The sequence below is a fragment of the Xiphophorus hellerii genome, chromosome 2 (assembly GCF_003331165.1).
Source record: "Xiphophorus hellerii strain 12219 chromosome 2, Xiphophorus_hellerii-4.1, whole genome shotgun sequence".
Lineage (NCBI taxonomy): Eukaryota > Metazoa > Chordata > Actinopteri > Cyprinodontiformes > Poeciliidae > Xiphophorus > Xiphophorus hellerii.
The window spans coordinates 21,614,511-21,628,930 of NC_045673.1; the positions used below are offsets into that span (position 1 = coordinate 21,614,511).

The following is a 14,420-nucleotide window of genomic DNA, read 5'->3' on the forward strand; positions in this document are numbered from 1 at the left end:
GCACATGTTTCCCATTTAATGTGACTGAACTTGAGCTGTTGTTGCAAAGCGGAAAAGGCAAAAATGGTAGTGTCTGATGAAAGTCTCGGATCTGCAATCCCAGTGAAAGACTCCCTTGTTTAAATGTTTTTATTATTGTCCTTGTACTTCACAAACAGGCACCACTTTGTGTTGGTTTATCTTATAAGATACCAATAACACACAGTAATATTTGTGGTTGCAGCTTTACAAAATGTGAAAAAAAATTAAAGGGGGCTGAAAACCTTTGCCAGAAATTGCAAACAAGTCAACTTTCCTTTCACTCTCTGAAGACCTCGCCTCACCTTGAGAGCGAAAGTCAAATCGGCTGCGGTCACACCTGCGATACCGGCGCCGCTGGTTCTCGGTCACGCTGCGATCGCGTTAGACACGGAGGCGCAGCACGCATGCGATGGACAGCGCAGTCATCTCAGCAGCTCCAGGCGGAGGGATGGCTTTATCTGTGTGCGGCACATTCCCCCCTAATCGCATTGCAGCAGAACACATTCACCACGTTGGAACAAACAATCTGTCGCTTTAGAAAAGAGGGAACACATGCAGGTCAAGAGCTTTCTGTGGGCATCTCAAAATACCTGTCTGAAATTGAATTTGCACATTAATGAGGCAACACGGCCTCTTTGTTTCGCCTCTGATTGGGCGCTCAGTGCCGGAGCGGCTAACGTAATGGAATTTGCACTTTGCGAATTTGAATAGAAAAGTGAAAATTTGGCAAACAAAGGCGTGCAGTGAGAGGGAGGGATGCGACGCATGCAGACAAGCTGTTCAGAGAGGAAGGAGCAATTCTGTTGCTGTCATGCACACGACAAATAAAACCTTTATATTAACTGTTCTGACAGGAAACGCCCATAAATTTAAGATGGAATGAATTTACGCATTTTTACAGACTCAATTTGGCGAGAACTCTTGTTCTCTGAACAATAAACTCTTTCAAGAAACTTGACAAATGGTCCGAGGTGTTGAATCCAAATGTGACCAAGCTCCTCCGTGAAGAAATCACAAGACTGACGACCTGGCAGTCTTTTACAAGGCAATACTTTTACATTGCCCCGTAAAAGTATTCACACACCCCAACTTTTTAGCATGAAGTCTCGTTAAAACCCCAAACTTTTTTATACGGTCACTTTATCTGAACAAAGCAGTGCATAAATCATATTTCACAAAGGGAAGTTCTAATGAAAGGGTGTCCTTTGGGTCTTCAACACACATCACATGCATTGCCAATGAACAATTATCTTACTCTAGTTAAATCAGAAGTTTTGCTTTTGAATAGAAAAAAAATTGAGGAGTATGGCAAGACAAAGGTGCCACAATTCACCACTTTTCCAACTAGAAAAATCACATAAAGCCTACAAATATGAGGCCTCCACAGAGAAGACCTCTGGCTGATGGACCTAGGAGTATCTCCCACCATCATTAGTATTTCCATACAAAATAATAAATACATAGTTTTTGATGAACATCTGATACAACTGATGTGTTGATTTAATAATCTAAACTGCTAAATTAAAAATATTGTAAGCAACTACCTTCAAATTATTATTAAAAATTATTATAATTTATTCTCAGTAAAAGAAAATCAATATAGATTAAAGTGGAACTCAACTCCAAATCATCTCTCTTTTTTTATTTATTTTTTTGCTGGTAAAATGTCTAAATAGGTCATTTAGACATTTCTATTTTCATGTTTTCATGCAAATTTAGACAGTTTTGTGAAATTCTTTCAGCTTTGCATTTTGCCTAAAACCGTCTCACTACTTCCCTCTCTGGTAAGCGGTATGGCTTGGTAAGACTTCGTCACTTCAGGGTGTAAAACAAATGTGTGATTTATTTGCAATTTGAACACTTACTGGAATGGGTCCCCTCTGCTCTGACTACTGGTGAGGGTATGGTGTTGAACAGATGACTGTGTGAGACTGGCTGCAGTGCTGAGGAAGCAGGAGAAGCTAACGGCCGCTATCACTGCTAGCTCAGGACAGACAGGCTGCCTGCAGCTATGAAAGCCTCCAACAACACAGAAACAGAGTTGCTAGATTTATCACTAGTTGTTTTGGACAAAAAAAAAGTTGCTAGAAGGGACTGAAAAATCGATAAATACAGCCACAAAGTGGATAAGCTGACAACAGTGCTTCTTTCCTCTTCATCAGAGCCCCGCTCACTCACTCCGCTTCTGTCTCTCTTAGCTCCGGCCACTTTGCTTGAATTTTTCTAAATTTGCCAGAGGCGTGGTTTAGCTTTCAAAGGGGAGCTGGTTACAAGTTTAGCTAGGAGGAGGAGGTTCACCTTCATAGCAAGATAATGGCCCTGAAGTCTTATTCTACCACAAACTGATTTATTGATCTTCCCTTCAACTTCAACCAGTTTTGCTATCGTGCTTGATTAAATGCATTCCATCATCATGATGCAGCCACCATTATGGTTTGGTATGTCCTCAGGCTGGTATTTTTCCGCTAAAAATAAGCCAGACAGCTCAATTTTAACAAACAATACCTTTCTTCTAGCTTCTCATTTGAAAAGTTAAGTGAAAGGCACAGCTAATCGTATCAGGGGAATGAATATTAAGGCAAGTCATAGATTTGAGGTTTGCTTTGAAAAAACTAATTGAAAACCACATCTTTTTTCTTTCATACTTGTACACTATTTTGTATTAATGGTTTACATAACATTTACCAGTTTTATGATTGTAACGCTACAAAATGTGGCGATACCATTTGCAAGGTAGAGTGGACATGTCCCCAGTGGAAACCAACGTGAGCCGGGCGCTTGTAAGGCTACAGCAGATTATGTATTAAATATGGATGGAAATTTGCAGAAGGAGAAACTCAGAAGTGAGGAGCTGTCATTTCACCCTAACTTCTTCTGACAGCTTCCATCCAAGCTCATCATTTCGCATCTCGGAGCCAGGTATAATATGATCCGAAGCAGGGTGCAAAACTGTTTTTTGAATGCCAGCGTGCACCTTAGCAATTTCCCAGACTAAATAAAGTCTGATGTTGCTGTTGTGAGAGCAACAGTTGGTTGCGAAAAGCAACAACAGCAGGCTGAAAACTGGAAATGCAGCTTTTCACAGGTGTGGTGTGATGGCGCCTTGTGCTGAAGCAAAAAATATGATTAGACAAGTGTTGGTGTCAGTGGTGTGTGTGTGTGTGCCACATATGTATCTAAATCTGTGAATACGCTGTTTGCAATAGCTTCTGTATGCGCTGTAGCCTTCCTATTTCTGCGAATATCCAGAAATTAAGGCACATGTTGAATAAAAGAGATAACTTCATGTCTAACAAACTTACACAATGCATATTGGGTATTGTTAGACCTAAAATTATGGCCTAACACTGGATTTCTGCTAGGGGACATGTTAGAAGAAGGTACTTACCAAGCATTGTGGTTTGGGGTCTTTGCAAACCTCATTTGCCTTCCAGAGATACCATTGGATCGGTATGTTGGAAGCTTGGAGGCCGAACATACACATGCCAGTTTCTTGGTATTATTAAAAACATTCCTTAGCAGTTTGTGAGACCCCACTGCTTTCCTGCTGGGGGTTTGGGGGAGAGGGAGGTGCTATTGCAGCAGCATGCCTGTGAGCACCAGAACGAAAGATTTTAAAGCCTTTTTAAAGCACTAACAACGCATTTGAAATTGTTGTATCACCTTTAAACCTTTTCACATTTATCCAGGCTGCAACAACAACCCTTAATGTTTCTTCAGAGCAATTGAATGTGATAGACCCAACACAAAATTGCTTCAATGTTAAATGGAAGGGAAATGATACCAGATTTTCAAAGGTTTTTACAAATTTTCTGGAAAAAAAAAACAAACAAAAAAAACATTTGGCTTGCATTTGTATTGAACCTCCCACTGGCCTTGTTCTACTTTCTAGAACCGCCTGTTGCTGTAATAACAGCAAAATGACAAAAAAAAACAGAGTTTAATTAGTGTGTTTTTTTTATGTTTTATTTTTTTTTTTACAAGGTGCTTCATCACTTGCTTTATATTTCGGGTTATTAGTGCATCTTATGGGCAGCAAGACAGCCATATCTTCAGCATGTGTGTGTGTAGGAGGTCATGCATAATGCACACCGACCCCCTCCTGCTCCAGCTCTGAAAGCAGCCCTTGCTCTTTCTGACGTCGTAGCTTTTCCCCTGCCCTGCCTCACTTCCTCAGCAACACATAATATAGAGCTGAGGGGGTGGAGTGTTGTGGGGGGGGGAAAGGGAATTGCAAGTAAGTGAATGGGAGCGACAAGCAAAGACAATAAGAAACATGCAAGGATAAGGAGCTCTGACTTCAATCGAAGCTCCACATGCTGCTCCCTCCTTGCTGTTAAGCTGTAATCAGGAGCAGCCATGTGCTCAGGTTCATCCCCACCGCGACCCCTGTGGACCGGTGCTGAAACATATGGATTGTCTCCATGGTAATTCAGTTGGGTTTTCGTTCACGGGTTGGCCTACCATGGAAACCTGTCTGTCATTTCTGCTTCCTTTACTTTTCTTTTATGTTTAAACCGCCTATCCTGAGAGAGCTTATCAGGAGTCTGTTCACCGGGGTCGACAGTGAAGGAGATTTGCTGACTCTTGTGTTTAGTGACCAGCTAAAAGCAGAGATGGAGGTCCTGTGGGGTTAATGTGAGATTGTCTTTTCCTCTTTAGTGTGCTTGGAGTCGGAGAACTCTGGGGAGACCGAGGAGCAACAGCAATAAGGGCGACTAGAAACGCCAGACGCATTCATTTAGCTCACTGTGTGAGTTAAATAACAATAATAATAAAAAAGTCCGTGTTTGCACTTTCCAAAAGAAATAAAGGGAAAGTGGGTCAATGGAAGAGAAAGATGTTGCGGAATGTGTCACAATTTGGCCTCATTAAATGAGCATGCAGAAAAATTGTGCGAGTCTGGATGGGTGATTTCTACAGGGATTGTGTGTTTGGAGGACTTTGCGCATTCGTGCGGTAATCCATTAGGAGGGACGAACAGCAGGAAAGAACAAGGCATGAAAAATAAGTGACGCAGCAATAATCCCTTTGATCACATATCAGCAAATCCCACCTGAAAGCCATCTCTTTGCGAGGTTTGACGTCGCTTCGGTCGCACAAACTGAAAGAGAGCAACACAAAGTCACAGCGAAGCTGCAAAATTTCGGAAAAATAAAAAGACTAATGGTGAGGAGGGGCACGCTAATGATGGCGCTACAATGCCAGCCACTTTCCCCCCCCGACAGGCTGGAAAATGTGAAATCAGCAGAAAGGAGCTGCACGAGTTCCCGAACTTTCTCAACTCACTGGAGAGCTTCAAGAGTTCTCCCATTATGGAACAAAGCAGCGACAAAACAACGTATGGCCCACTTATTTTTGCAGAGTGCTTTGAAATCATTTTTTAAATGGAGCACTTACATGTGCGCGAAATAAGTATCTCAACATTTTTCCCCAGGACGCATGTTTCGAATGGAAACATTTCTCGTGTTAAATCCACTCTGTCAGTAACAGTCCAATTCATCAACACATGCAAAGAAATCAAAGCAAACAAGTTTATCAATTAAGTTATGTGCATACAAGCAACAGATACCGAAATTTAACAGAGAGACAAAAGAAAATTGCTGAAATCTGTCCGTATTTAGAGGGCAATGTTGCTTCTTACTGCTGCACATTAACATTGGCTGGTGTAGTCCTAATTGATGGCCTATAAAATGTTTCTCATTTCAAGCCGTCCATGACAAGTAAAAAGCAAGGAACCCTCTCTAAACCTTTGGAACATTATACCTTGCAAAATATACTGATGGCATTGCCAACAGAAGCATATCAAAAGTTCAAGTTAGCAGCACTGGGGCCATAAAGTAGGATTGGAAAGAACATAATTTCCCCTCAAACGGAGCATAATCTTTTGCTCCTCGCAATATATTCAATGGAGGAGTCTAAAATAGTCAGAGGGAATTGTTCAACAGCCGAACACGACTCACAGAACGATTTTTTTTCCCAATAAAAACAAAAAGGATTCCACTCAATCTCAGCCGCCTCTCGCTGCGTAATACTCCACTGCTGCAAGTTGAATCCATTTTAAATTTTACTTCAGAACCTTTGAACGGGTCAGTGAAGCCAAAGGAATTGGGTTAATTGAGATAAACACTGAACTCTGTAGATGTCTTTAGATTTAGCTCACAATACGCCTGTAAGAGGAATGGCATTGCACAGAAACTTCCCGAAACATCACCGGATCAGTAAAGTTTGGATCTGGGAACATTACGGTTTTGGGCCGTCTAACTGTTTGGAGGAATTTTTTCCTCCAATCACAGGAGTGAGTTTTTCAGAAAGAGAGACGGCTGAAAGCTCTCTGAAAATCTCTCTAAATTCTCGATTCTAGAGAAATAAAATCAACCGAGCCATGACCCAACTGGGATCTAATTGAGAATATATAGAAGAAACAAAAGATTGGATTGTTTAGAAAAGGTGCAGACAGCCTTTGTTGGATAAAAACCACAATACATGAGAATGGAAAACGAGATACAATATGACAAAGGTTTGTCTGCTGCATACTTGATTAATTACAGTAGGATCGTTCAATACATATTCCCTGGCCATTGCACTTTATTACACATATCTTAAATCATCATCCAATTGCAGTTTCTTTTTCTATTTGTGGATTACTAATGTTATTAACAACAGCTGGTGTGAATTTCAAGTCAACAACTTTAATTACACATAACCAAATGAGAAAAACGCGTTCAATACTTATTTCCCCCCAGCGTATTTCTAAGGAGGTCACGACAGATCAGCTTAAAAATACCAGAGGGATGGAAAAGCATGCACTTTTTATTTTCTCTTGGTGTGTTTCTCAGAGCTTTCAAAGTTTCCCTAAGGCGGCACACTGCGCTGTTTATGACTTCCAGAGAGCCTTAGAGGATTCCTGTTTGTGCGCCTTTGGAAAGTTTCACTGCTGACGAGGGAAATTTTTTTTTTTGTTGCACCAATGCTGGAGAGGAGCTGCGTGGGCCGAGGACACTGTCAGGTGCAAAAGGGTTTGTGCGTGAGTGCGCGGGCGTGCATGTGTGTCGGTGTGTGTGGGCGCTGGAGAGAGCAGAGGATGGCAGCGGTAACAGAGGGGGAATCAGGAATCGAGTGAGAACGAATTGAGAGAAACGCTTGGCGGCTCGAGCAAGTGGGAGGACCAGCAGAGGAGAATGTCTTTAGACAGCTGCAAATGTCAACCGCATGTCTGATGATGTTTATTGATTAGTGACAGCATGTGTTTGTGTAAGACTTTGGTTTTCCTTTTAGTTCTTGTGGATTGAGGAGCATTTTCCCCCCCACAGTGATTAGATAATCTTTCCAAGCATGACAGAAAAACAAAAAAATCTCTTTTCACATGCCAGATTGATGACTGATGTCTGGCTAGAAATGACCTCAGTCAGAGTAAAGGCGTATTAAGACATTTAGATTCGCAACTCTGTGTAATTCTGAACATGAGCTAATGTCAGCCATCACTCTGTCCACTTTACGCTCGCTTGAGTGTTATTATAGTGAGGACGGTTATTACTGAAGAACACACACTTGCCATCACTGCACGCTGAATTTCCCGCGTTAACAGCGGGCCTCGGGCTATGATGAAAGGAAAGAGGTCCCTGGAGTTACCACAACAGGAACAAGCTTGTTAGGGAGGAAGAGTTTTCTCCTGAGACAGCATCCATGTGTTATGACGGTCAATACACAGCCTTCAGCAGTGCATTAAGCAGCATTAGCGAGTACATACAAATGATTCAGTAAGTCTATTTTGTGAGTTTCAGACGCTTAAAATGCTCCGGGATTTGTTTGTTTGTTGGTTTAGGAAGGTAAAATGCTCCCTGGTTAACCAGAAACTGGTTTAATAAGTGATTGTAGCTGCAGATCCTTCACTCGTTAAATCCCTGGAAGACATTTCTCTAATGCCAGGCTCAGCATTGCATAGGGAGCCTGAAAAAAAAACCAAGTGGGTTTTACTCTGTAACCTACAGCTTTTTACAGCTGGCAAATCAGTATTTTAATTCAAAAAATAAAAAGTGTGTCTTCTTTACTGACTGTGAACAGCAACTAAAAGTGTTTCAAGTGAAGCCTGAAAAACTTTCAAAATGTGACAAGAACTAGTAAAGCTGGTTTACTAATTATAAATAGTGATTATATACATATGGAATCATACAGCTGCAGAAAATTATGACACTTGTACAGTGATTTTAATTAATTGTTTTAAAAAACATGTTTGTCACAAACAAATTTCAACGTATTTTATTGGGATGTAATGTGATTTTTTTTTTAAAAAAGTAGTTTGTGGTTTGAGATATTTTTACAAATAAAAATATGAAAATCAAGCATCCATTTGTATCCTGCACCATTTTATTCTAGTACCCTTAAATAAAATCAGTTGCTTTCAGACGCTGACAAGTTATCAGTGACCCTTTGTGTGTAAATGAATCTCAATACAACTGATTCTGGCCTCAGAGGATTTGTTGGAGAGAACTTGTGAACAAAAAGTGTTCACTAGAAAGAACATTTATTGAGTCGAGCTTGGAACATCTAAAGAAGCACCCTTCAACTCATTATCTGAAACTAGCTAGCGCAGTACATCAACCTGAACACTTCATCCCACTGGTAAGGCTTGGTAGTGGCTGCATCATGCTGTGGGGAAGCATTCATTCAACAGGAAATAGAAACTTGTTGTGAAAAATAGAAGCAAATCTATGCTTTAGACTGGTCCAGTCAAAGTTAAGACCCAATCGTGATAAGGAATCCATTTCCAGATGTGAAAACTGATCTTCAGAGACGCTCGTAATCAAATTTGACAAAGTCCAAACTATTTTGGAAAGATGAATATGCAAAAAAAATCCCACCAGACAGACCCCAAACGATGAGTCTACAAAGTGCTGACTGAGCAGGGCTGAGTAAAAAATAAATGCTCACACTTATCGGACTTTTGATTCACAAGCAAACATTTGGATGAAATCCCACAAAGTACCGTAGACTGATGTTTTTGACAAAATGTGAAAAAGTTGAAACCCTTTACGAGGCAGTGTGCGAATGACTTAGGCCTCACCCAGTTCACATGCAGAGGCGACCCTCTAAAGTTCAGTTTAAGGGCACGGCTTGACAGGAAGCCTGGACGCAGGCGGACCGGCAGGCCTCTGGAACTGGCTTTCTCTCTACACTGATAAACATCCTCAAAGCAGAGTTCCTCACAGGGCCGCCCTGTCTGCACAACCATTCAAAACATGCAAAACAAGATTCTTCTTTGTTTGGACACCCACGCACACACACACACATGCCTGCATACACAGAAAACATTCCAGAGATTTTTCTCAGTAAAAATCACTGATTTAGAAAACAAGAATGCTCTGTGTTTAATGTAACAACGCTCCATGGAATAAAGCTGCAGCTGTTCAGCACGACCTTGCAGATGAGAAAAAAATAGACAATTCTCAACCCTGACAATAACATATGCTACTCATGTAACAGAGCCAACACTGGGCCTACATTATACTATTGGCTGGCAGCCATGTCTCACCTCACAGTCTCCATCAAAAGTGAGCATATGCCCGTAGCTGACCCCACGGTGAACACACTCATAATGAAAACAATCATCTCCCTGTCTCCTCGCGCGCTATCACCTCTCCCCAGCTCCTCTCAACAACCCCTGTAGTAGCTAGAAACACTTCCTCAGCTGAGATAAACATCAAGCCGCTACCTTTTCTTCCCCCCTCTCCTTTCTCCTGAACCTACGCGAGCTGCGAAAAGCAAAAAAAAAAAACGCTGACTAAACGAGCAGCAGCACCGACCTGTGGAGTCCAGAGCCTCTTCTATGAGTGGAGGCAAGCGCAGTCCATCCATATCTCCCCCCTCTCCTCTGGAGAAGGCGAGTGGGCGACAGAGGGTCAGAGGACTCCGCGCGCGCCCACCTCCGCCGCCGCAGGTGGACAAACACGCGGAAAAGTACCGAGTCGAGTGGCTGGCTCACACGGAGAAACCGAGCCGAGCGGTGTTTGCGTTCCCCGGGAGGATCTGGGGGAGCGGGAGCGTGGGAGAGATGCCGAGAGGACCGAGGGGAGGAGCGGAGAAGGAGGGAAGGATGCTGTTTTGCCAGACGGCAAGCTCCGTCTCCCTCCGCGCAGTCCCTCCCTCCTCTCTCTCTGTCTCTCTCTCTCTCTCTTCCTGTCTGCACGCTGTACTCGCTGTTTACTACATGGGCATGTTTTGTTTTTTTATTTCTACTTCACCCCTCTTCCTTTCATGTGCTATTTGCTCCTGTTTGCTTCACACCACTCCTACATCTTATGAATGCTCACCACATGCTCACAAACACGCATTCACCCATTCATCACAGCACTGGGATAGGGCTCATAAATCAAGATGAGTCCTGTTAATGGTTTCCATTCATCAGAATCAGATGAGACTAGACAGACATAAATCATAATCAAGTCTCAGCATCATTCGTAAAATCATAGTTCCTTCTTGTTTAGGGGTAAAAATATAATCCAAGTGCCTGCTGTAGGTAGATATGGAAGAGGCTGCATGCAGGGAAAGGTGAGGTTGAATGAGGATCTGCTCTGTCCTTGTGTGCAGGGTCGTATTGGATTAATGTGCTTAATGGCTTTTCTTGCTTATCCATGGTTGTTTAAAAAAAAATAGGAGATCCTCCTTTACTAATCCACATAATGCAGACTCGTTTAACATTTCCCATGAATGTCTGCAAGCTAAAGCTGAATAATGCCTGAACTCTGGTGATCCCCTTTCCCAGGAACACTCATTTCTGCAAGTCAATTCAAGAGTTTTCTAGACCAGTGGTTCCCAGACTTGGTTCTCAAGCTCCCACCGCCAGTCCTGTATGTTTTAGGTGCCTCTTTACTGTCACACAAAGAGTGGCTTCAGCAACTCTAGGTGGCATGCAGAATCATGTCAGGATCCACAACACCGTCTCCTCCTCCATCACCCTCAGCACTGGCTCGCCGCAGGAGTGCGTGCTGAGCCCCCTCCTCTTCACTCTTATGACGTTTGACTGCTCAGCAAGGCACCCCAGCTGTCATATAGTAAAGTTTGCAGATGGGACGCATTATGAACAGTGATGAGTCCAAATACAGAGAGGAGGTGGAACAGCTGGTGCAGTGGTGCAGAGAAAATAACCTCTGCGTCAATGTGTAGAAGACCAAGGAGATGGTGGTGGATTTTAGAAGGGACAAGGATCCTCTTCAGTCCCTGTACATCCGATTAGCAGCTGTGGAGGTGGTCTCCAGCTACTGGTACCTGGGTGTGTAAATATCCAATGACCTCACCTGGAGTACCAACACCTCCCGTATGGTCAGAAAGGCCCACCAGCATCTCTACTTCCTCAGGAGCTTCTATCGCTGTGTGGTGGAGAGCGTTCTCTGCACCTGCATTACCGTGTGGCACAGCAGCTTCACTGCTGCTGAGAGGACGGCTCTGCAGAGGATGCAGTCTTCAAGCTGCACAGAAGACTGTGGGGAGCAGCCTTTCCTCCACCTCGGGCCTCTACACAGCACGATGCAGGAGGAGGGCGCTCCTCATCATGAAGGACTCCACCCATCCTGCACATAAACTGTTCCAGCCGCTCCCCTCAGGCAGGAGGCTGAGGAGCATCCAGAGCAAGACCACCAGGCTGAGGAACAGTTTCTTCCCTTCAGCCGTCAGACTTTTGAACTCGGGCTGCACCAAATGCAGCTTCACCTCATAGATTATTTACACACATAACCATATATATAAATATATCACTTAAATTACTTTATTGTTCATTAGTTTATTTATTTGTTTTATTTAATTATTTATTTTGTGTGTGTGTATGTCTGGATTTCTTGATCTGGGACCTGAGTACAAACTTCGTACCGCAAATTATCAAGGTGGTACGACAATATAATATCCTTGAACAGGTTGTGCAGTCATTTGAATCAGGAGTGCTGAAACAGAGACACATCTAAAACATGTAGAACTCGGGGGGCCAGAAGTCCAAGGTTGGGAACCGTAGTGGGTTTACAGGTAAAGATCTGCATGTATCAGTGATGTAAACTTGTAGTGCTGTCACAAGAGGCGAGGCAGCATTTCAAAGAAAGACAGTGAAAAATAAGACACTATGTTGCTGTGCTTATTTTCATGCAGAGTGAGGTATTGCAAGTATTTATAACTTTTCAGATGACATATCTGTTAATCACAATCCAGTTCCTCCCTCTGGTTTACTTTCTCTTTGCTTCACCAGATAGTCTGTTTAGGTCTTTTTGCACTGCAGAGCCTGGAATGGGTTTAAACGAGGGTTCGACGTAGGTGCGTTTTTGAGGATTTGGGTTTTCTGTGTGTTTATTTAGCTCTTGTGTTGTCCCGTCTGCCCCTTGATTGTTCCCAGCTGTCTCTTGTTTCCCCTGATTACCTTCCTGTGTTACACCCACCTGTGTCTCTTGTTCCCTGTCGGGTCTTCGTCTATCGCTTACAGTCAGTAGTCTTACTTCAGTTCTTGTAATTATTTACCAGTTGCTACCAGACTCAGAGCTTTGCCGCTGCTCACCTGTGCTGCCTGGATTTTGTGAATCGTTTGTTCATTAAAAACCATCATTTGCACCTTAACCTGGGTCCAACCGCATCAACCTCACCGCCTCAAACCGCAAATCATGACAGCATTAGCCTGTATGGCTCAATTCCACCCAAATCTTCTTTCGTCAGCCATTGACGAAAGAAGTCAATGGCTGACTTCTTTCGGGCCAGCCCTTGAAGTCAGCCATTGTCAACACTGCTCATTCTCTTTAGTAGTCTGCTGCTGGTTTTTGCTTGAGCTCATTGTTTTAATTATTTGATGGATTCTACCCCATTACATTTTTTTTCTCCTCAGCTTCCTCGCTGACGTGCCTCAACAACAGAAGCTCAATGTTGCCCGTTGTTGTTTTCCAAATGAAATGCGCTCACATACAGATTGCCACGTTTTTGATATGATGATCCCCGCCATCTTTCAAGGCAACATTCAGGCCAATGCAAACACAACCAGGGGCAGGAAGTGCAAGAAGGCTCTCTGCTTTCCTTCTGTCCAGCACTTCCAAGTGAACCAAGACCCACGTTTTCAGTGGAAACAGAGTTTACTTGTTCCAGATAAACTTTAGTCATATCAGTATTAGTTCCTTTGTAATAAAATTGCTTTTTATGGTCCATATTAGTAAGTATTACCTGTCTATTGTTCAAGGAAAGGGTTTACAGAAGCAATGTCCTGAGTGCAGCCCAGGAGCTATTTATGGTCCTTGCGATGATTATGCAAACTCCATGACTGTAGTTGAATAATGGTACCAGAAAAGGCAGCTGTTACAGATGTACACTCAATTTAAGAATATGTCTTTATTGATTTTAATGTTAGAATAACTATGATCACAAATATGGGCATCCCCATTTACTAAACTTGGCAAAATTTACTTGGTATGTGTGATCTCGGTCCAAATGGAGAAAAGTCTGGACAGCACTGGTTTACTGGCTCCAACGGATGAATTGGTTTTAAATCGGCACCATGGGTGCTCTCATCTGCCAACTCACTGTTTAGCATTGTGGTTTCAACTATCTGTGCCACCGTCTGGTGGTTTTCTTCTCCTTTAGCCTTTGTAGTTTTCTGTTGATGTACACGACATTGTGGATGAACAGCTCTATGCATAGTTTTGTTAAACGTGTCGCGGTTTTACAGTCCCTTGCTCTTGTGGTAATGTTGTGCTTCCTTGTTTTATTTTGAGTGTCTGTACTTCCCAGTTGGTTTTGCTTCATGCTCACTTCACACTCTGATACAGTTTTGTTGCTTTCACATCTGTCTGCTGTGACTTACTGTATTACTTCCTTCCATGTCTCCCATGTTTCCTTTATTTTTTTGCCACATCTTTTGTCTTTGTTGTACTGTGTCTTTCTCTTCGTGCATAGACACCTTTAATCTTTTTGTTTTGTTTTGTTTTCTGCTTTCATGCAAGCCCTGCCTCAAAAACAAATCTTGTTTCTAAAGATAATTTATTCATTATTCATCTGTCTTTAGGTTTCCACTGATACAGGACTAGAGCCGGTTACAGACATCAAACTGTTACAAAGGCTGTGGAGTACTGAGGATGAGTGTAGTTGGTAAAAGGGACGATACACACTGGACATGTTAACACTTAACTTGAGAATGACTGGCATTGTGAAGGAGACTAGTCAAAGTATCAGAAATCAGACTGGGTTTAATCCAGTGATCAGCAACACAAGCTGTCTAGTCCAAGTGAAGGTGAACCAATCTAACTCCAATATTACAATTAACAAATGTGTGCACATTTGTACAATAATACGCAGAATGATTGGCAAGGTGGGGTTTTATAAGGGCCCTTGCTCAGCAGCATATCAACAGGCAACACTTGGAAACCAACCCCCCAAAGTTTGGG

General features: G+C 42.6%; 1 protein-coding gene across 4 annotated transcripts in view; it reads right to left on the minus strand.

The window, feature by feature from the left end:
- Nucleotides 1–14,420, minus strand: part of LOC116735761 (coiled-coil domain-containing protein 136-like) — a 40,295-nt gene that overhangs the window by 24,733 nt on the left and 1,142 nt on the right. For 2 of the 4 annotated variants that reach the window (XM_032587849.1, XM_032587840.1), the window contains exon 1: nucleotides 9,825–10,161. The exons of 1 other annotated variant lie outside the window; for it this stretch is intronic. In XM_032587849.1, coding sequence (XP_032443740.1) covers nucleotides 9,825–9,876 — 52 coding nt within the window. In that variant the 5' untranslated portion in view covers nucleotides 9,877–10,161. Of the gene's footprint in view, nucleotides 1–9,824; nucleotides 10,162–14,420 lie in introns of those variants that run through there. One more of the 4 variants, XR_004342429.1, reaches the window with a different exon arrangement.